The sequence below is a fragment of the Erinaceus europaeus genome, chromosome 10, assembly GCF_950295315.1.
Source record: "Erinaceus europaeus chromosome 10, mEriEur2.1, whole genome shotgun sequence".
Taxonomy (NCBI): Eukaryota; Metazoa; Chordata; class Mammalia; order Eulipotyphla; family Erinaceidae; genus Erinaceus; species Erinaceus europaeus.
This window is the reverse complement of record NC_080171.1, coordinates 118,423,426-118,446,401: the sequence shown is the minus strand read 5'-3', so window position 1 is coordinate 118,446,401 and position 22,976 is coordinate 118,423,426. Positions and strand designations below refer to the sequence as shown.

Genomic DNA, 22,976 nt, shown 5'->3' with positions numbered 1-22,976 from the left:
TGTCTGTCTGCCTTTCTCTTTTTATTTTTTATCTTCTTTATTTATCAGATAGAGACAGCCAGAAATTGAGAGGGCAGGGGGAGACAGAGAGACACCTGCAACACTGCTTCACCACTTGTGAAGCTTTCCCCCTGTAGGTGGGGACTGGACTCAAACCTGGGTCCTTGAGCATAGTAACATATGTGCTCAACCAGGTGTGCCACCACCCAGCCCCTCTCTCTCCCTATCTGCCCCATCCTCTCTCAATTTCTCTCTGTTCTATCCAATAAAATGGAAGGGGAAGGAAAAAAAAAATAAAGCCCATCAGGAGCAGTGGACTCCTAGCCGGCACAGAGCCCCAGAGATAACCCTGGAATACTGAAAAGACTGTTTTGTTTTAGAGACTGAAAAATCCACCATGACTTATGGGCTACCGTTAAGAAAACAATGAAATCTCCTGAAAATCAGTTTAGTTATATTTATCAAGACAATAGACATGAAACCGCACACATCAGGCACACGGAGCCATAAAAGGCATAAAAGGTTCTGGAAACAGAAGCCAGTAAGTGGTGATATACTAGCTTAATTTTTTTGGATAGGGATATAGAGAAGTTGAGCGAGACGAGGGGGAAATGAGAGGGACGGAGGGAGAGAAGGAGGGAGGGAGAGAGAGACCCCTGTTTCAGTGTTTCCCCTCTGGGGGCTTGAAACCGATGTCCTCGCACATTTTAGCGCGCGTGCTTAGCCAGATGTGCCACCGCCCAGCCCGGCATGCTACTAGTTTCACGACAGACAGCGCGGCTGGCTGAGTCTTCATACCTTTAACATCCGGGTCATCAATGTGGGGTTCTAGGTTCTCTATCATCTCTTCCAGCTCCTTGCGGGTGGCCACAGTGACATTTGGAGAGCCCAGTGAAGCCAGTCCGCCTGCTGCTTCTGGTTTCTCTTGGTTAGACTGACTTCCAGAGTCCTGCTCGAGCTCTATATCTAGATCTATTTCCGGAAGAGGAGTCCTCCAGAAATGGAACGAATTGTACAATTCCTGATCGAAGACAGCTGAATCCTGTGCGCTTGGGCCAGCCTCTGGCGGCAACGTGTGTTTGCAGTTGACGGGCTTTTTGCCGGTCTCACTAGGGACTGCTTCCTGGTGAGACTCTAAGGACAAAGGACAAAGTAAAGAACCGTCCGTCGGAACAGCCATTTCACGCGGAGCTTTCCTAGATGTTTCAGCACAGTCTTCCGTCCCGTCTCCCAGCGGGACACTGGAATTACTAACAGGGGGGTCTGCAGGAGCTGGAGGAATGTCCTCGGGGCTGATCTGAATATCCTCTGGGGCTTCGTGATTGCTCATGCTGTTACAATTAGGGAAAAAAACAAAAAAACAAAGTATAAAAATAACTACTGGGAAAAAAAAATCGATGAGACTACTTAAGGCATTCAGACAACTTAAATATTACAATTACAGATCATACAAACGGAGCAGTTTACATATATGTCATTACTGATAATAATTTGCTTTCTACCAGCTGTTCTGTGTTCAGAGACGTATATATCTGTAAAGTGTAAGCCTAAATGGTATTAAAGTAAATACCATTTAGGAATCCTGGAATTCTCTAATACTATACTAATCAATAAAAAAAAATCTCATTAAGTGGTCTGGGAGGTGGTGCGATGGTTAAGGCACTGGACTCTCAAGCATGAGGTCCTGAGCTCAATCCCCAGCAACACATGTATCAGAGTGATGCCTGGTTCTTTCTCTCCTCCTATCTTCCTCATTAATAAATACAACCTTTAAAAAATTATAATAATAATAATACCTAAAAAAAAATCTCATTAAGAAGACCAAATCCCTCCAATGCATTTTAAGAGAGATGCCTATTTTCATCTATCTGATTTTTTATATTTATTTTCCCTTTTGTTGCCCTTGTTTTATTGTTGTAGTTATTACTGTTGTTGTTGTTATTGATGTCATCATTGTTGGATAGGACAGAGAGAAATGGAGAGAGGAGGGGAAGACAGAGAGGGGGAGAGAAAAGACAGACACCTGCAGACCTGCTTCACCGCCTGTGAAGCCACGCCCCTGCAGGTGGGGAGCTGGGGGCTCGAACCGGGATCCTTATGCTGGTCCTTGCCCTTTGCACCACTAACCCACTGTGCTACCGCCCGACTCCCCATCTATCTTGTACTGTTACCTGTTTCAGTGACATAGTGAAAAGCTGTGAGTTAAAACCAATTTGGTTATAAAAAAAAAAAAAAAAAAAGAAGAAAACACCTCTGCACATTAGAAAATATCTTAAAATAACTTTCACAGTGGTCCGGGAGGTGGTGCAGTGGATAAAGTATTGGACTCTCAAACATGAGGCCCTGAGTTTGATTCCCTGGCAGCACATGTGCCAGAGTGATGTCTGCTTCTTTCTCTCTCCTCCTATCTTCTCATTAATAAATAAATAAAATCTTGTGTGGTCCGGGAGGTGGCGCAGTGATAAAGCTCTGGACTCTCAAGCATGAGGTCCTGAGTTCGATCCCCGGCAGCACATGTGCCAGAGTGATGTCTGCTTCTTTCTCTCTCCTCCTGTCTTTCTCATAAATAAATAAGATATTTAAAATAAATAAATAAAATCTTAAAAAAAAAACTTTCACAAATATATTAAAACCTGCTTACAGGTAAATACAAAGTGAATTCTATTTCTTCCACACTTACCACCTTTACTTCGGAAGTTTCCTCCAAAAGGGGGATCAAGTAATCGACAAGGACAAACTCTAAAGTCCACTGATTATCACCACTGCCTGAACTGAAGCACTATGGGAAATTCCAGTGACTATCCCCTGGGCTTAATTCACCTCAGTTAAATTTAACATGAATTGAGCCACCTACTAGGAGCCAGGAAATGAAATCAATGTTGAAGACATATATATATATATATGCACACATGAGATGCAGAAATTGCTTTTGAGATTACATTAAGAGGGAAACAGAAACAACCAGCATATAAGCAGTAAGTACGGCTATACAGTAAGCAAGATGAGAATTCAAACTACGGGCTTTCAAGGAAATGGTGAGTAGTTTTATATAAGAATCAATACATGTTTGTGAAGCTAAGAAAAAAGAAAATGTACCAAAAGGAAAAATGCAAAGGCAAGAATGAGGGGTCCGGGAGGTGGCACAGTGGATAAAGCACTGGACTCTCAAGCATGAGGTCCTGAGTTCAGTCCTCAGCAGCACATGTACCAGAGTGATGTCTGCTTCTTTCTCTCTTTCCTTCTTTCTCATTAATAAATAAATAAATAAAATCTTAAAAAAAAAAAAGGCAAGAGTTCTAGTACACCCAGAAAATGTCAATGTGTTTATAAAGTTAGGAGAAGGAAATAATAGATGGAAAACTTTTAAGAAACCAATTTATTTCACACTTACTCCCTCTGGAATTTACCTTACAGAGTATGAAAAATAATGCAGGAAGGGTCCAGCAAGTGGAGTACTGGATAGTGCGTTGGGGTTAAGTATGGGGTCTTAAGCTCAATCCCCAAGACCACATGTGGAGTGATACCTTCATTATCTGTCTCCTCTTCTGTCTGTGTTTGTGTTTCTCATAAAGGAGTAAGTTGAGAGGGGGAGGGAGAAGAGAAACAAAGAGAAAGGAAAACAAAGAAGGGAAACAAAGAGAAATGAATTACAAGAATTATATTCTTCACTGTGCTAGTTCTGAAAGACCATTTTGAATGCATGCAGTACAACAAGTTGCTGGAGGGAGGTCGGGCAGTAGCACAGTGGGTTAAGCACATTGGCGCAAAGCGGAGGGACCGGCGGAAGGATTCTAGTTCGAGCCTCTGGCTCCCCACCTGCAGGGGAGAGTCGCTTCACAGTTGGTGAAGCAGGTCTGCAGGTGTCTATCTTCCCCTCCTCTCTCCATTTCTCTTTGTCCTATCCAACAACGACAATATCAATAACAATAATAACTGCAACAACAATAAAACAAGGGCAACAAAAGGAGGGAGAAAGCAAATTAAAAAAAAAAAAAGTTGCTGGAGAGGGTAGAAGTAGACAACACAACGGTTATGCAAAGAGACTTTCATGCCTGAGCTTCCAAGGCCCCAGGTTCAATCTCCCACATTACTATAAACCAGAGCTGAGCAGTGCTCTGGCTTAGGAGGAAAAAAAAAATTGGCTGGTGGCAGTGTGTGTGTGTGTGTGTGTGTGTGTGTGTGCACGTGTGTGTGTGTGTGTGTGCGCGCGTGTGTGTGTGTGTTAGGCAGTGGCATACCTAAGTGATGATATTATCATGCACAAGGCCCAGGTTCAAGCCCCACTTCCCACATGCAGGGGGCGTACCTCACAAGTGGTGAGGCAGGCTTGTGAGCAGGTCTACCTTTATTTCTCCCCCTCTCAATTTCTCTTTGTCCTATCCAATGAAAAAAAGAAAGAAAGAAGAAAGGTTTGGAGGTAAGGCAGGAGCAAGAGTGACAGAAGAGTAGGTGACAGACAACAATGACTTTTTAAGTGAAAGTTGCAGAATTTGAGCACATTTGAATTATGACAGAACTGACAGGACTTACATGGTGGAACTGACAAGTAAGGGAGAGACCCATCTTCAACTAAGACATTTTTTTTTTTTTCAGTTTTAAGATTTCTGCAAGTCCTTTTGGAGTTGATAAATAACCTACAAACCTCTGGCGTCCAACCACTTAGACTCTGACACAGACACCGACATCTCACCCAGTTACTTGAACTCAAGCTTTTTTTCAGTCATAGTTGATGCCATGAGTTCAGTCTCTCCAGCCAGGAACCTGAAAATCTCTCTGGGTCTCTCCCTTCTCAGTTCTACACCCCACCCTCAATTAAAAATTATTTATCGTTCTGTATATAAAACAATGCCAAGAGCATTACATTCCTTAATCTTTGTTCTCATCTCAGGGTTCAGATTAAATTTTAATATTCTGAAGAGAATAAAAATGAATTGAATGACTAACCAAGTCATACTATTTGTCTAACTAATGTAATGCAATTACCCAAACTTAAAACTCCTAGTACTGTTTTCAAAAAGATAATCAAAAGAAAAAATTTACAGATTCCTTAGTTTTTAAATTCTGGGTTTACTAAACATAATAGCGACATAAAACTATCAAGAAATATATATTCTGTGAATGCTAATTTTTCGTGAAGCTGGCTATTAATTCAAGAATAACCTAATAAACACCAAAAGTTTTATGACACTGTTAATTGTCAGATCTCCAAATGCTATTATAGAAATAAACTACGTTGGGGGTCAGGCGGTAGTGCAATGGGTTAAGTGCACATGGCGCGAACTGCAAAGAAAAAAGGATCCCGGTTCAGAGTCCTCGGCTCCCCACCTGCAGGAGATCACTTCACAAGCGGTGAAGCAGGTTTGCAGTGTCTGTCTATCTCTCTTTCCCCCTCTCTGTCTTCCCCTCCTCTCTCAATTTCTCTGTCCTATCCAACAACAATCACAACAATAACAGAAGCAATAACAATGGAAAAGAGATGGCCTCCAGGAGCAGTGTATTCATGGTGCAGGCACCAAGCCCCAGTAATAATAACCCTGGAGGCAAAATAAATAAACAAATAGATAAACTATGTTTTGAAAATTGGATAAGTGATTCTGCATAACAAGAATTGTCCTATTTACCAAGAGATCATTAGTAGTAAGAACACAGGAAGTAAATGAACTATTTCCCACAAAGGGAATTATAAAACGTTTCTTCTAGTGTCAAAAATAAATTTACAGGGAGTCGGGAGGTAGCACACATGGGTTAAGCACACATGGTGCAAAGTGTAAGGAAGGGAGGAAGGATCCGGGTTCAAGCCCCCGGCTCCCCATCTGCAGTGGGGTCGCTTCACAGGCGGTGAAGTAGGTCTGCAGGTGTCTGTCTTTCTCTTCCCCCCTCCCTCTCTCCATTTCTCTCGGTCCTACCCAACAACAACAACATCAATAACTACAACAACAATGAAAAAATAAGGGCAACAAAAGGGAAAATAAGTAAGCATAAAAAAATAAATAAATTTACAATTATATTTTCAGAGTTCGAGGCTAATGGCTGTGTATCTAGAAAGTTAAGTATAAGTATTTTAAGGAGAAAATGGCCAATGGAATATCTGATTTAAAAAAAACATTACATACTGAGATAAAGGCAGAGAAAATCTTTCCAGCACATCTTTTAATCACTTTGGGTAAACTAAGAGAAGTCTTAATATCAGTGAAGTGCTTTCATATGTGAATAAATAACTTAGTATCAATTTCATGTGTACATAAGTGTTGGGAGAAAGCATAATAGTTATACAAAAGACTTTTATGCCTGAGGCTCAGAATTCCCAGGTTTCAATAATATCCTCAACAGCGAGAGCCAACACTCTGGCAAAAAAAAAAAACACAAAAACCAGAAAGTCACAATCTGGCATTAAGCTAGACTGATGAGAGCTGCCACTAAGTGGTTGACTTAAGGCTTTGGAAATCAAATCATTCCTTTATTAAAATAATTCCGTTAGAACGAATTGTGTGCAAAATTATGTACCAGGCCCGGAGAAGGTGTTAATACACGCAAGGATAGAAACCGGCAGTCTGCTGGATGGTACACATGCAAGCCAGCACACAACTGAGAGGTAACACTCAAAGTTAACATTCTCCTCACGGTGCTCTAGACAACAGAGACACAGAGGCTGTGTATGGAGCTCCTGAAAAAGGAACTCAGGAAAAAGATTCTTGGGCCTGGTGAGTCCACAGGCAGCAGACATGCTGACAGTCATTTTGTTAAATGAGATATGAATGAACCAGGATTGCTTCCCAAACAGAAAGCTGGGAGAAACAAGTGAACATCCACACTGATGGCACGACAGCTTATTCTAACGCTCGGGGAAGTGGCGCAGCGGGTAAAGCACTGGACTCTCAAGCATGAAATCTCAAGTTCAACCACCAGTAGCACATCTCCTAGTGATGTTTGGTTCTTTCTCTCTCTCATTCTACCTTTCTCATTCATAAATAAAATCTTTTTAAAAAGACTATAAAAATAATATAAAGAAAATGAATTGTTAATTTAAAGAGAGAGAATGCTTATTCTACATAATTAAAAATGCAAATCTGGTGTTTGTTTCAGAAGTAAACTTAGAAACATTAGTTTAAAAAAAAAACAAATGGGGAGTTGGGCAGTAGCGCAGTGGGTTAAGCGCACGTGGCACAAAGTGCAAGGACCGGCGGAAGGATCCTGGTTCAAGGCCCCGGCTCCCCACCTGCAGGCTCAATCGGTGAAGCAGGTCTGCAGGTGTCTATCTTTCTCTCCCCCTCTCTGTCTTCCCCTCCTCTCTCTACTTCTATGTCCTATCCAACAACAACAATCATAACCACAACAATAAAACAAGGGCAACAAAAGAGAAAATTAATAAATATATATTAAAAAAAACCAAAGAAATAAAAATTAAAAGGCCCCACCTTCCCAGATCACTAGGGAAAGAGAGAGACAGGCTGGGAGTATGGATCGACCTGTCAACACCCATGTTCAGCGGGGAAGCAATTACAGAAGCCAGACCTTCCACCTTCTGCATCCCACAATGACCCTGGGTCCATGCTCCCAGAGGAATAAAGAATGGGAAAGCTATCAGGGGAGGGGGTGGGATATGGAGTTCTGGTGGTGGGAACTGTGTGGAATTGCCCTTCTTATCCTATGCTCTTGTCAATACTTCCACTTCATAAGTAAAATAAAATAAAATAGGGCAGGGGAAAGAGCATGATGGTTATGGAAAGAGACTCTCGTGCCTGAGGCTTTAAAGTCCCAGGTTCAATTCCCCACACCACCATAAATCAAAACTAAGCAATGCTCTGGTAAAAAAAAAAAAAAAAAGAGAGAGAGAGAGAGAAGAGAAAGAAAAAGAAAAAGAAAGCGGATCCCTGCAAAGTGAAAGATAAATTCTGTATGGAAGGGCACAGATTTCTAATCAATGAACGCACTACAGAGCATTAAGTAATATTAAATGTTACCAAGATTAGGTGATATGTGACATAATAAACAAAGAGTAGTAGAAATATATTATCAGAAACATGGTTACTTTTTCAAATGTGGGGTGACTCTCAACTCCAGGGAAATGAGAAGACCTTAGCTGGTTCATAGTAGGCACTCAATTACAATTTGAAAAATTAACTACTTACTCTTAAAAAAGCAGTAAGACAGCTTTTAAAAAAAGTCTGTATGGTGTGGTCTGGGAGGTGGTGTAGTGGTGAAGCTTTGGACTCTCAAGCACGAAGTCCTGAGTTCGATCCCTGGCAGCACATGTGCCAGAGTGATGTCTGGTCCTTTCTCCTCCTAGCTTTCTCATAAATAAATAAAATCTTAAAAAAAAAAAAATGGGACCAGGAGGTGGCGCACCTGGTTGAGCGCACATGTTACAGTGTGCAAGGACCCAGGTTCAAGTCCCTTGGTCCCCACCTGCAGGGGGAAAGCTTCACAAGTGGTGAAGCAGGGCTGCAGGTGTCTCTCTATCTCTCTATCACCCCTTCCCTCTCAATTTCTGGCTGTGTCTATCCAATAAATAAATAAAGATTTAAAAGTCTATATGGTAATTTAGAGAGAACTAACGGTTCTAGATTAATGTAAGACCACCCTTTAACAAGTCAGAAGTTTAAGCTGTCCGAAAGCTTCACAGCATTTCACATAATCCCTTCCTTAAAGAGGAGTTCGCTCCTTTCCACAGTGCCATCAACGCAATTTAATAAAATCAAATAATGTACTGAAAATCCAAAAACTACAAAAGGCATCAACTCAACATAATGTCATACCTCGCTACAGTAGAAGAGGACTTAGGATTATAGGTAGAAATATGTCTTCCAATAATGTCCAACTAAAAGCAGTTACTGGACTAGCGATCAGATCACTCACAACAGCCAGTCAGTAAAGTCTTGTTGGAATAGCCACACAGACTATCTAGGGCTGTGTCCACACTGAAGCCGAGTTAAATAAGTGTGATGGATAACGACAGTATTATTTGGCCATTTACAGAAAGTCTGCTGGCCCTAGTCTCATATAATCCATCCTTTCAGTTACTAGGCTCACTCTAGATTTAAAAATAAGTCAAAGTTACGTAACTGTCTCTATATAGTTAACGATACACTGACTTAAAAAAAAAAAGTTTCCCCCATCATTTATTTATTCCCTTTTGTTGCTCTTGTTGTTTTACTGTTGTAGTTATTATTATTGTCGTCATTGTTGGATAGGACTGAGAGAAATGGAGAGAGGACGGGAAGACAGAGAGGGGGAGAGAAAGACAGACACCTGCAGACCTGCTTCACCGCCTGTGAAGCGACTCCCCTGCAGGTGGAAGTGACTTTTCTTCCTTTTAAAAAACAGAACCTCAGGTTTGTTTGGCTAGTCAAAAGGACAGTAGGAGAACGGCAAAAAGGTAAAACAAGGCAGCAGAGAAGAAAGGAAGAACTGTCAAATCAAAACACCAAGAAAGCAAAGATCACAGTATCAAGCAAGACCTACAGAAGAAAATGTCCATTAGATTCATGACGAGGGAGGGACAAAACACTACGGCAACTCATGCGTTACAGGCAGGGACTGCTTCAAAAACAGGCATTTGACCATTTCAACTGCTAACTAGAAAGCTGCACACGTTTCTCATGCACTGGGACAGCTTTCAGATCATTTTCACTTAAGCACCTATTCCATTGTTTCAGAAACCTGTAACTCGATTGAAATTTTCTAATGCAGAAAGTCTTAAAACTAAAGATTCTGGATGGTCTAGCTGACTAATATGATTGGTATTCTGGCTAGTAAACTAAATTAATGCACATCATTAAACTATATCCCCTTCAACTGAAAGACTACGATCACTGTGTAAACAGAGAATCAAGGTTTACAAATCATTTAATTTACGAACTGGCTATGTAGTAAAATATAGACTATATTCGAAAACACACTCCTAAATTATAAAAATGACAAAACCTAAAAATCCATACCTTTTTCTTTTTTTTTTTTTTACCCTTTTAATTCTTGACTGCTACTTTGCACACTGTAAATAACAGATGACTGCTAAGCATGTAGTTCATTAAATTTTAACTTATCAGAAAATTATGTTGGAACCTAGCACCTGGTTTTTCACATGCCACTTAGCCAGCTTCATACTTACTATATAACTGAAAAAAAAATTTTAACAAATATTTTAAAAATAAAATCTTATTTACTGATTTTTGTTAAGATAAATGAATGCACCTACTTACCGTACACCAACAGAAATGAAAAAACATTTGCAGGCAGTGAAACCGGAAGCAAAGCTTTAAAAATGTTACCTATTTTTTTCTTCTACAGACGCATCATCTGAACTTTTGTTTTCCTCCTTAAAATATTGGCCTGAGCTAGATGGGTTAGCAAACGTAGATATGAAAGGTCCCAGAGACTGAAAAGCTGCTTGGCGAACCTATGAAGGAAAAAGAGAAACAAGGACAGTAGTAGAATACAAAATACGTGAGAAATGTAGTCCCAGTTAGTCGCCGCTGCGTGAGTCTGTGTGCACCCGCACTGAGCGCAGAGAGACTGGTGACAGCCGTTTCTTCTAAAGACACTGGTCCTCTGACCGCTGCACACCATCTGTCTCTGACCCCTGCCGTCTTTCCCCCCAGACTTGAGTATGGCAGTTACTGCTCTTTTCTTTTTACTTTTTCTTTTTATTTATTAGAGACGGGCAGAATCAGAGGGAGGGGGGTGACAGAGAGGGAGAGAGACAGAGAGACACCTGCAGCCCTGCTTCACCACTCGGAAAGCTCGAACCCGGGTCCTTGCACACTGCAAGACATGCGCTCAACCAGGTGCGCCACCACCCGGCCCGGCAGTTACTGCTCTTTGCTCTCTACTACCGGCTCAGAACACCTTATCCCGATTTTTCAGTCTGCTGGCTTTAGTATACAAACTCTGAAAATTTGAATATGAGATCCTACACAGCGCTGGCCTTGAAAAAAACTAAAGGAAGTCCAACTGTATTCTCAAGAATACAAAAGTTATGATGGGCAAAAAAAAAAAAATAATAATAATAATACAAAAGATAAATAAAACCAAGACTGCCGAGGGAGGAATATAATGCAATAAAATGAACAAAATAAACGTAATGGGTTAGCTAGAGAGAGCACACACAGCTATTAGCTGTGCAGAGGACTTGGAAGAGGTCCTAGGTGCAATCCCCAGCATCTCCAATAACCAGAGCTAAGTGGTGCTCGGAAAAAACAGAGGAGAGAAGAGAGGGGAGGGGAGGGGAGGGGAGGGGAGGGGAGGGGAGGGAAGGAGAGGAAACAGAGAAAAAAAGAAAATACACCTTGTTTCAGGAAGGTCTGGAAGCAAATATAAAGGAGGCCAAAAGGCAACGGGTATGATGCTCACAAGGCTCAATGAAAAAAGCCTGTTAGCCGGGAACCCTGTACACAGCACGGATTTCTTTAAATCAAAAAAAAAAAAAATCCCAAATAAGCAAAAATTGAGTATGTATAACTTGCACACACACATTTAAAAAAATTTAAAAGGAGATTCTTTAAGTGGCAATTCAAATAAAAAGAATATAAAAAAAAAAATGTAGCCTTCTACTTCAACACATGAAATAGGGGAAAGTGAGAGGAACCACTCTCTTGTTTGTTTTAAATCTTTCATTAGACCTAATTAATTAATCAGCATTTAAAAATTTTTATTGAGAGAATATTAGCTTATAAGACTGTGTTCTAGGAGTGCAATACACACCGCTTTATGATGTGTCACTACACTACAGAAGACACCTAGACAGACCTTTAAAAAGTGAAGGTTAAAAAAAGTGAAGGGGGGAGTTGGGCGGTAGCACAACGGGTTAAGCACACACGACACGAAGCGCAAAGACCGGCATAAGGATCCCGGTTCGAGCCCCCGGCTCCCCACCTGCAGGGGAGTCGCTTCACAGGCGATGAAGCAGGTCTGCAGGTGTCTGTCTTTCTCTCCCCCTCTCTGTCTTCCCCTCCTCTCTCCATTTCTCTCTGTCCTATCCAACAACGATGACATCAGTAATAACAACAGTAACTACAACAATAAAACAACAAGGGCAACAAAAGGGAACAAATAAATAAAATTAAAAAAAAAAAAAAAAAAGCGAAGGGCCGGGCAGTGGCGCACCTGGTTAAGGGTTCAGTGCGCAAGGACCTGGGTTCGAGCCCCTGGTCCTCACCTGCGGGGGGAAGCTTCACGAGTGGTGAAGCAGGGATACAGGTGTGTCTCTGTCTCTCTCCCTATCTCTCCTCTCAATTTCTCTGTCTCTATCTAGTAATAAATAAATAGAAAAAAAAAAGAACTATTCACCAGAACCCAATGGCTTTACTGCTGAATTCTACTAAACTTTCAAGAGTATTAATTCCTTATAAAATCTCTCAAGACACTGAGGGAACACCTGTATAATTTCCAGATCATTTTATAAGACTGCTATTATTGTGATAACAAAAGCAAGTCAAGAATCAAGTTAAGGGACTCGGGCAGTAGTGCAGCGGGTTAAGCGCAGGTGGTGCAAAGCAAGGACCGGCGTAAGGATACCGGTTTGAGCCCCTGACTCCCCACCTGCAGGGGAGTCGCTTTACAAGCGGTGAAGCAGGTCTGCAGGTATCTTTTTCTCCCCCTCTCTGTCTTCTACTCCTCTCTCCACTTCTCACTGTCCCATCCAACAACAACGACATCAATAATAACTACAAAAATAAAACAAGGGCAACAAAAGAGAATAAATAAAAACATGCTATGGCATGCTAAAAAAAACTTTAAAAAAAAAAGTCAAGTTAAAAAACATTGTTTTTATAATATAGATATAAAAATCCATAACAAAATACTGACCAACAAAACTCAGCAGCACCTAAAGAATTATTATTATACAGTGACCAAGTGAGACTTTTCCTAGAAACCGAAAGGTGAAACACCTGAAGGTGATGTACTACATCCTATCAATAGAACGCGGGTGTCATACTTGTACAGAAGACCCATCCAGTTAAAAGACAGTAAACTACCATCTACTGGTAAACGTGTTCGAATACACCCTCAATTATCAAGCTCAAATCATTTTAAAAATCCAATTCGCTGCTATATGTGTTTTTTACAAAATTACAATGAAACAAGTCGTACCCAGCGTGAAGGATCGCTGATCAGGTTAATAAACAGTGCTGACAATTTGGTCCGTCTGATCTCTTGACAAGTTGCACATGAGACCGCCATGAAGCATTCAGCGCAAGCCTTCCGGACACCCCAGACATTATCTGAGCAGAGCTGGAAAAACCTGGACAGCTGGAGGAGACAGTGGTAGAGCAGGTTCTTTCGTTACTTCGAATTCACCTTCTGCTTTCAAAGTGATCTAAGATAATGCAATTTCTTAAACATTGGCCTGTTTAGAACTGATACTTAGTAATTTAAGATAAATGACAACTAATCCATGAAGCCAACAACTAAGGAAAAGCAAATTAAATCCAAGAAGTACAGCTTAAATGCTGCCTAGAAGCATATACCTAGATGTAATTATGTCATGTAACAGAAAGCCTCAGAAACTCTTCAAATATGTCAAAATGTACATTAAGTATACATCATTTACAATAATGACTTAGAAGTAACCTACTTCAGGTTTGTCACTAACGTCCTTCAGGGCTACAGTAAAATTTAAAGACTCATCTGGATGAGTAAGAAATGATTTGCTCAATAAATGGGAGCAGGGAAAATCAATCAAGGGTTTTTCCTTATGATTGCATTTTTAATACACTGCCCTTATCAAAATACAATTCCAGTGCATAGACTGTTGACATATAAGCTCCTAAATTTGAAGTTTATGTATTTTTTAAATTGACATTCATGGGATTGTCTTAGTGAAATCGGAGGGGGGAGGCAGCATAAGCGGTCCGAACTTCAATATAACATTGCAATGTATCATTCACTCCTTCAGCGTCTACAGTACCTACCAACATCTCCTCAGTAGCTTGCTGGCCGACTACACTGCAGATGTCTCCGAAATTGGCAGCACAGACCTGAAGACAAAAGCAGTGTTAACATCCCAAAATATCACAACAGTTCTTTAACCTTCTGAATTTCGCTTATCAACACATTAGCCACTGAAATGATGTGTCCTTCAGTAGAAAAACAGACTCAGCAATACCTTTCGAACATGAAACATTCTGCAGTCACAGCACATTTCGCAAAACCTAGGGAGGATAAGACGTTCTGTAATGTCCTTCCCAACCATAGGAGCCATTTTGCACATTATCTAAAATAAATAAGAACAAGAAGAGAACACTGAAAATATCCTCAAACACGTCCAGTAAGATATGCTTGCTGAAAATATATAATTCTAACGAAATGTACAATACTGGTATCATTACTATGATGTTGCAAAAAAACAAACAAAAAAAACACACCTGCCTTCTTTATCAGTATTATAGAGATAGGAGACAAAACCAAAAAAAAAAAAAAAAAAACACAAAAAAACAGATACTAATTACAAGCAAAAAGTCAACCAGTAATTACTAATTATACAGAAAACCCAGAGGATAAGAAAATCATAATTTTTTTTATCTATAGCATCAAGCATTTTTGGACCATAAGGGTTATTGATCACTGGGGAGTGGGGCCTACACAGCCCCGTATCTGAGAGGCTGCGAGAGAGAAACAGAGAGGAGAGGAGAGGCTGCAGCACTGACTGCTCCACTGCTCATGAAGCTCCCTCTGCAGCTGGCATCTGAGGACTTGAATCTGGGTCCTCTGACTTGATTTGGGGCTGTACCTGCTAAGTCAGTACCCAGCTCCCAGAGTTTCAATCTTATTAATCAGAAGATTATGTACCCCAGAAAAATGATTCACAATTAGGGGAGGTCAGGCGGTGGTAGCACAGCGGGTTAAGCACACGTGGCGCCACGTGCAAGGATCGTCGTAAGGATCCCGGTTCGAGCCCCCGGCTCCATACCTGCAGGGGAGTTGCTTCACAGGTGGTGAAGCAGGTCTGCAGGTGTCTTTCTCTCCCTCTCTCTGTCTTCCCCTCCTCTCTCCATTTCTCTCTGTCCTATCCAACAACAACAACAACAACAACAATAATAATAATAACAACAACGATAAACAAGGGCAACAAAAAGAGGGAAAAAAATGGCCTCCAGGAGCAGTGGATTCGTGGTGCAGGCACTGAGCCCCAGCGATAACCCTCGAGGCAAACATAACCCTCGAGGCAAACAAAAGAAAACAGAAAAATGATTCACAATTAGCATCTGGGTTTAGGATGTATTACTAAGACTATGGTGGTTTACTAATATAAAACCCAATATCAATTTAAATTAAGCTTAAATTCATCTCTTTGAATGAAGAACTTAAAAAAATAAGAAAATGTGTTTTGTACCTGAACAGAAAGGGTAACTGCACAATAATGCAATGTACACTTTGAATACAGCTTAATTGTACTTTTTGAAATGATTTTGTGTGGATTTCACTTTAATGACATTATTACTGAAAGAAGTATCAGTATCTATGTTTAACTGGTACCTGAATTTAAAAATAAAATATTGGAGCCAAAGAAATTCCAAGGGAAGTGGACATGGGAGGTGATATAATTTAACTCACCATAATCCAGAAATACTGTAAAATTTTATTGCATGTCTGTTCATATTAACAAATATGTAGTTATATCACTTTAGGTTTAGGAAACATCAGGTTTCAGGAAACTTCAAATGAATTTGCGTAACTTTTCTAATTTACTATCAGAATTCTAATTATCTAAGCTCAAGTACACATAAATGAATCGCAATAGTTATTACAGGATTCTAATTCTTGTTTTATTTATGATGACTCTAAAAATAACTACAATACTTGTGAGCCATGTCATAAAAAACAAAAAACTCATCACTACATTTGATTTTGTGACGTTCATTATACTGAATCTGTATGTGTCTAGTAACTAAGATCTATGTGAATTGTCATGCTGTGTTGCCAGGGCAAGAGTAAAGTATTATTATTAATTTGTACAAAACATCTGGGAAGGGAGTCGGTGGTAGCGCAGCGGGTTAAGTGCGCATGGCACAAAGCGCAAGGTCCAGCGCAAGGTGCCCGGTTCAAGCCTCTGGCTCCCCACCTGCAGGGGAGTCGCTTCACAGGCGGTGAAGCAGGTCTGCAGGTGTCTGTCTTTCTCTCCCCCTCTCTGTCTTCCCCTCTTCTGTCCATTTCTCTCTGTCCTATCCAACAATGACGACATCAATAACAATAATAACTACAACAATAAAACAGCAAGGGCAACAAAAAGGAGTAAGTAAATAAACATAAATTTTTTTTTTAAAAGTCTGGGAAAAGTATTCAATAGCAACTGAAAGGATTCAAAAGCCCCTTCATTCAGTGAAGAGATTTCAGGTGTCTGGATGCACTAGTTGTTTAATCTACCTCACTTTTCCACTTTGACGGGACAATGAATTGACAGCCACTTGTTACTTTCTTGCTGACTATCTTCCTTCCTCATAGTTCAGTAATAACGTCACCTAACTCCGAGGCACTGAGCACAAGACTGAGTCCACAGAGGACAGGCCTTCTCCTCCGTAAGCCTAACTCCCATTCGAGCACAGTGATGTATTTCAAAGTGAATGCTCTGTGGTGACTTGTGAGTCAGGACAGACTTAGCACACGTAAGGCCTACAGCAGGCCACCTGATGAAGACTTAAGAATCAGTACAGCGACGAATCTTTACCTAAAAGGAAGAAGCGCATGTTACTTACAGCTACAGCTTCCGTTTTTACATCATCGTTGCTATCGGGGGCGGTCAGCTCTATAAGCACCGGGCACACTTTGGTCTCCACATCAAATCGCTCGATTAGCTCTTGTTCCAGTAGAGCCAGCAAAGCTGCCTGACTTGTTTTTCTTACCTGGGGAAAAAATAACAGTAGAAATAAAAGTATATACACAATACAGTAACATTCTTAGTACTTGATTTTTCAGATTTGGAAAGTTTTGCTTCTAAATTTAAAAGTATTCATGGGGGCTGGGCGGTAGCGCAGCTGGTTAAGTGGCACATGGCGCAAAGCACAAGGACCAGTGTAAGGATCCCGTCCGAGCCCTCAGCTCCCCACCTACAGGTCGCTTCACAAGCCATGAAGCAGGTCTGCAGGTGCCCATCTGTCTCTCCTCCTCTCTGTCTTCCCCTCCTCTCTTGCTTTCTCTGTCCTGACAGCAATAACAACAACAATAACAACAGCAGCAATGATAAAACAACAAAGGCAACAAGGGGGGGGGCAGCTTCCAGGAGCAGTGGATTCGTATTACAGGCACCGAGCCCAAGAGATAACCCTGAAGGCCAAAAAAAAAAAAGAACTTAAAAAAAAAAAAGCATTACTAATTGGCAAAACCTTGCAAATAAAGATTTGAGATTGTCTTTTTTAACTTTTTAACTGTTATACAGACAGTGCCATCAAGACCATCTTTGGGCACCAGAGATCACATGAAGGGTCTCAAATATGCAAAGGATATGCTCTACCACTCAATTATATTACCGGTCCCAAACTGTCTCATAGCCAAGTCCATCAGTAAAGCCACAGATCCAAGATGTCTTACAAAGTAACCAACTCTGAAGGGCAGCTATGAGGTATCAACTGAGCAGGCAGCTACTGGTTATTGCATAGGATGGGATTAAGGAATCCTTGACCTGTCAGATTCTCCCCTTGTCTTGCGTAGGATAAAGGGGTCATTTTGAAAAGCAGGGTAACTGGGAACAGATGATGGTGCACCTTGTCTCCACCTGCAGGGGCTAAGTTTCACCAGCGGCAAAGCAATGCTGCAGGCTTCTCTCTCCCTCTCTCTCCCTCCCTCTCAGTATCTGTCTCTTAGCAAAACTCAGTAAATAACTAGCATTAAGAAAGATCAAAGCAGAGTAGCAAAGTTAAAGAGAAAAAGTCAAACGAGACTACGTAAGGTAGCATTTACTGATACTGTTCTATTACATGAATTTCCATTAAGAACATGTAAATGAAAAAAAAAAAAAAAGAACATGTAAATGGCATTCTTACCTGGTTATTCTGATCAGCAAGGTATCTAACCACAATAGGTAGTAAGTATTTGGAAAAAGCATATGGGATGGAAGGTCGGTTTTCTTGACAAAACAGTGCGATATGAGGCACCTGTTCCATCAGCTCTGCTCTCACAGTTGGTTCTGTTAAAATAATAGAAATATGACCGTACATATTTCCCGGAAAAGCTTCAGAATATTTTGAAAAGCTTTAGTGAAATATTGTTCCAATTTTTTTTTCTAAACATCAAATCACCGAATGATGTAAACAGGAGCTCTCTCTCATACACTGCTGGAAGGACTATGAACAGGCCTTCCACTTTAGAAAACTGTATGGGGTATCAAAGGTCTATTCATATCCTGTCAAACACTGGCTCCAGCTCTAAGTAAATCCATTCAGAAACGTGGTGCTTGTGCTCCAGTGACTCTTTGGCTCACGGCAACATCAACAGACTAACACTGGAAGCAGCTCATAATGATCGCGAGTAAGTTGAAATATTCAGCACTGCAATACTTTCATGCGATTGTCACCATGACTGCATTTTAGGAATCTATAATTAAGACTGCACATAACATCATGAACTTCAAAAAAGGGCACATTCAGTATGATCTACTATAATGTTTTAGGCTAGCAAAATAGATCTTGATTTTTTTTTTTTTTTTAAACAGACTGTCTTTGAAGAAACAAAAATTAGAAGGTGCACTGAAATTACTTTTGGGATGTCAGTTCTAATTCTTGGCCTGAGTCCAAAAATGGGTCTTCACTTACTTTCCAATGCTTCATTAATTGTGCATTTATAAATCAAGTTCCTCCTCCCCCTCCCCCTCTCCCTCTCGTTTTTTTTTTTTTAAACCAAAGCATGGCTTCTCTTAAAAGACTGAACCAGGTTATTTGGAGCATCAGGCATAAAAGTCTTTCTGTATAACCACTGTGTTATCTCATCAGCTACCAAGGACTTTTTTGTTTTGTTTAAAAACAACAAAATCTGCTCCAAGTTAGTTATTTCAGAAACTCTGAGAACAGATTTGCAGCTGGTTTAGTTCTAAATCCACACAGCCAGTCATCGAGAGCAGCCTCCCACCACCCTCCCGGCAAAATAAACACAAACACATATGGAACTGAGATAAAGTTAATCCTAGTTACTGAAAACCCCAATCCAGGTAGGTTTCAAAACCTCCTAGAGGAAACATTGACTAGGAGGCTTCATCCTAACACTAAAATCCTGTGAAGGTCCACTAACGATGGGTTCACAGTCTAAAACTATAACAGTGAAAAGAGAAGAAATGATCTCACAGTAGCAAAAAGATCGGGACCACCGCCCAGCTCTGACTTTCTTTTCTGCTGGCAAACCAGCCCGTGCATGACCTTCCCTTTCCCCTGCTGTCTAGCTAGTGCTGGTAGACTCTGGTTCTCAATCAGCTGGGTGAGGAAATTTGGGGAGCAAATGCTCCCCTTTGCCTAAAGAACAAAACTTTCCTTCCAAACAACAACAACAAAAAAACCCTCTTCTCTTTATTTATTGCCTCATAGACTCAATTGAAAAATCAGGGGAGTCGGGCGGTAGCGCAGCAGGTTAAACACACGTGGCGCAAAGCGCAAGGACCACTGGAAGGATCCCAGTCGAGCCCCCGGCTCCCCCCCTACAACGAAGCAGGGCTGCAGGTGTCTTTCCCCTTGTCTTCCCCTCCTCTCTCCATTTCTCTCTGTCCTATCCAACAATGACAACAATAATAACTACAACAATAAAAAAAAAAAAGGGCAGCAAAAGAGAATAAATAAGTAAGTATTTAAAAAAAAGAAAAAAGAAAAATCAGTAAGTTCTGGGAACTACTGGTAAATTTTTGGGAAGTACTGACAACACAGAAAATATCTTTTCTTATGATGTGAAATTTTCAGATTCGTGCTCAGTGCAATACAGCCTGGGGAACTCCAGCTCCATGCTGAACCGTATTCTCAGGACTTAATTACCCTTTTGTTGCAGGAGGGTCTGAGAGGCGGCCCAAGGGCCAGTTCCCTCCTGGGAGTAGCCACGTCCACCTACAGATGTCCCTCCAGAAGAGTCACAGATAATTCTGTGATAAGGTGTCCAAAACATCAACTTCAATCTCAAAGAAGTGAGGGAGAAAATGAGCAGGAACGGGAGGATGGTGCAGAAAAGCTTGTGTAGTATCACACCACACTGAAATTTTCATGAGATTTAAAAGCAAATTTGATAAAAGCAATCTGTATAGAAACAGGGTTACGTCTACTCCCTCTGCGTAAACATAAATATATGCATACCCGAATCGTCCGCTAATCTGCTAATCCTTTCCAAAACAGCAATGCAGTCTCTCTCGTCATCGCAGACTTCCCTCAACGTATCCAATAAACTTCGGGCCACCATTTGTCTGAGAGAAAAAGAAAATGACACGACGTCAGCGGTGTTGGTAGTTACTACTTAGAATTGTAACAAGGCAAATCCATCTAATTTTAATAAAATCCCCTTAATACAGTTTGTAACATATATTAAGTCTATTTCTTTTTTTATTAATACATTTAAAAAAAAATTGTTTTAGAGATTTAATATTGATTTACCAAGTTACAAGATAATAGGGGTACAACCCCACACCATTGCCACCACCAGGGCTCTGGATCCCCAGTCCCTCCCCCCACTGTAAGCCACAGCAGTTCTCCGGAGGTTGTAGATAGGGGCTATTATTTCTACAACTGTCCGTCTGTACTTGTGTACGTTTGCCCTTCTTACTCTCTACGGTCCCATCTTCCCTTCCTTTCCAGGTCACACTCATACCTATCACATCACATCCAAACGTCCCTCCCTTTTTCCCTTGTTCTCTCCGGGTTCTGAGAGAGTTACGAGTTCAGAGCCCTCTGGTCATCTTCCTTCTATCATTTGTTTTTATTTATTTGTTTATATATATATATTTTGATATTTATTTTTAATGAAAAAAGATACAGAGAGAGAGTGACAGACAGACAGACACCAGAGCACTGTTCAGCTGTGGCTTATGGTGGTGCTGGGGACTGAACCTGGGACCTCAGAGCTTCAGGCATCAAAGTCTTTTGCATAACAACTATGCTGTCTTGCCAGCCCCCCCCCCCATCATTTATAATGCTCTATATGACAGATATCAGTATGAAATTTAATTTAGTAAGTGGAGACTGAATCGGTACCAAAAAACTTTTCTTCTCTAAGTGATCTGAAAAATTACTACGATTACTGAAAATTAACTTCACTTAACTATATTCAATTATAAAATTATATAAAAAAATATATCAAGCACTATTTACATATCCTATTAATATGAGTTTTATGTGTGTTTTGGTGGGAACGAGACCGAATATCTTGCCCATGGTGTGTGCTTTGCCACGGCCTGTTCCACCAGGTGTCGTGGTGTCCTATTCCACTTGTCTCTCTGTGCCTCTCTATGTATCCGAAAAGATCTACTTAATCTGGACAGTACCACGTTTCCTACTGAAATTAATGTGATCAAAAAAAGACCCTTCCACTTCCATCCCCGTAAGAAGAAAACACACATACCTGTTAAATATGTTCTCACTTGAAGCATACTTGTCCAATCTCCCCAGCGGCGTCAACATCTCATCTTGTGAGACAAAGTCCAGGGCTGAAGGTATAATAATCACATCAGACTCTGAGCTGTAGTCATCCACACCGACTAGCAGAGACATCAGAAATACTACTTGTAACACCTTGAAACTAAAAAGGACCCCTTATCTGTCTGAAGCAGCTGAGGTACAATGGCTATCAGCATAACAGAGTGGTGCAGAGTCAGAACTCTTAAAATTCAACTTAGAGACCACAAATAAGTCAAAGATGAAACTTCCTCTTCTTTGTCAGACTCCAGCTTCCATTGCTCTAACTGCCTCTAGAACACAAGGATCAGAGGTTATAGATACTTCAGATGGTGTGATCACAGAACACAGGAAAAGTCGCGTCACAGAGACCTGGGGACTTAATCAGAACAGTATCAACAAGTCAAATACTGAGGCAGCTCATTCTGGAATGCCATCAGAGATAAACTCACTTTTCATACAGAACAAAGATTAAGAAGCATTACAGCAGATGCCACACCAGAAATAATGCAAGTCAGGACAGTGGAACAAAAATGGTCTAAGTACTAAAAAGAAAAATGAAAAGGCAGCCTAGATAGAAATCTTTCCATTATCTTTGAAATTCTCATCTTTCAAACAGAAAGGTAAAATGAAGATTTTTTTTCCCCAGACACATAAATTACCAGCACACATGCCCTATAAGAAATATTAGAAAGTCGGGCGGTAGCACAGCGGGTACAGCGCATGTGGCGGTGTTAGGATCCCGGTTCGAGCCCCCGGCTCCCCACCTGCAGGGGAGTCACTTGACAGGCGGTGAAGCAGGTCTGCAGGTGTCTGTCTTTCTCTCCCCCTCTGCCTTCCCCTCCTCTCTCCATTTCTCTGTCTTATCCAAAAACGACATCAATAAGAACAACAATAACTACAACAATAAAAAACAACAAAAGCAACAAAAGGGAAAATAAATAAATAAATGAATGAATTTTTTTAAAAAAAAAAAATATTAAAAAAGCTGTGGAATCAGCAAATTGTTAAAAAGAGAAAGGAAGGAAGGGAGGAAGGAAGGGAGGAAGGAAGGTCGGCTGGTCCAGGAGGTGGCACAGTGGATAAAGCATCGGACTCTGAAGCAGGAGGTCCTGCATTTGATCCCCGGCAGCACATGCAGCAGAGTGATGTCTGGTTCTTTCTCTCTCCTCCTATCTTTCTCATTAATAAATAAAACTGTAAAAAGAAAGAGAGAAAAAGTCTGAAGTGCATTTCTCAATCTCATGTTCTGATGTTGGCTCCACAGGTTCGGAATAAAGCCTAGCAACATTCTCTTGTAACAAATACCCCACTAATCCCAAGGCAGACTGAACCACCATCCTTTGCTTCAGTGCTCGTGCCCACTCTCTCCCTGACAGTTGGCACAGGAGCTGATGACAAGCTTATCTC

The 22,976-nt window shown here is 40.9% G+C and overlaps 1 protein-coding gene across 3 annotated transcripts in view; it reads right to left on the bottom strand.

Moving 5' to 3' along the window:
* PPP4R1 (protein phosphatase 4 regulatory subunit 1) overlaps positions 1-22,976 on the bottom strand; it is a 53,521-nt gene that overhangs the window by 21,970 nt on the left and 8,575 nt on the right. For 2 of the 3 annotated variants that reach the window (XM_060200690.1, XM_060200689.1), the window contains exons 3-11: positions 21,514-21,598; positions 20,256-20,362; positions 17,976-18,118; positions 16,692-16,838; positions 14,105-14,212; positions 13,911-13,976; positions 13,090-13,248; positions 10,269-10,396; positions 799-1,331 (exon numbers count right to left, since the gene is read on the bottom strand). In XM_060200690.1, the coding sequence (XP_060056673.1) occupies positions 799-1,331; positions 10,269-10,396; positions 13,090-13,248; positions 13,911-13,976; positions 14,105-14,212; positions 16,692-16,838; positions 17,976-18,118; positions 20,256-20,362; positions 21,514-21,572 (1,450 nt within the window). In that variant the 5' untranslated portion in view covers positions 21,573-21,598. Of the gene's footprint in view, positions 1-798; positions 1,332-10,268; positions 10,397-13,089; positions 13,249-13,910; positions 13,977-14,104; positions 14,213-16,691; positions 16,839-17,975; positions 18,119-20,255; positions 20,363-21,513; positions 21,650-22,976 lie in introns of all 3 variants that reach the window. The other variant, XM_060200688.1, reaches the window with a different exon arrangement.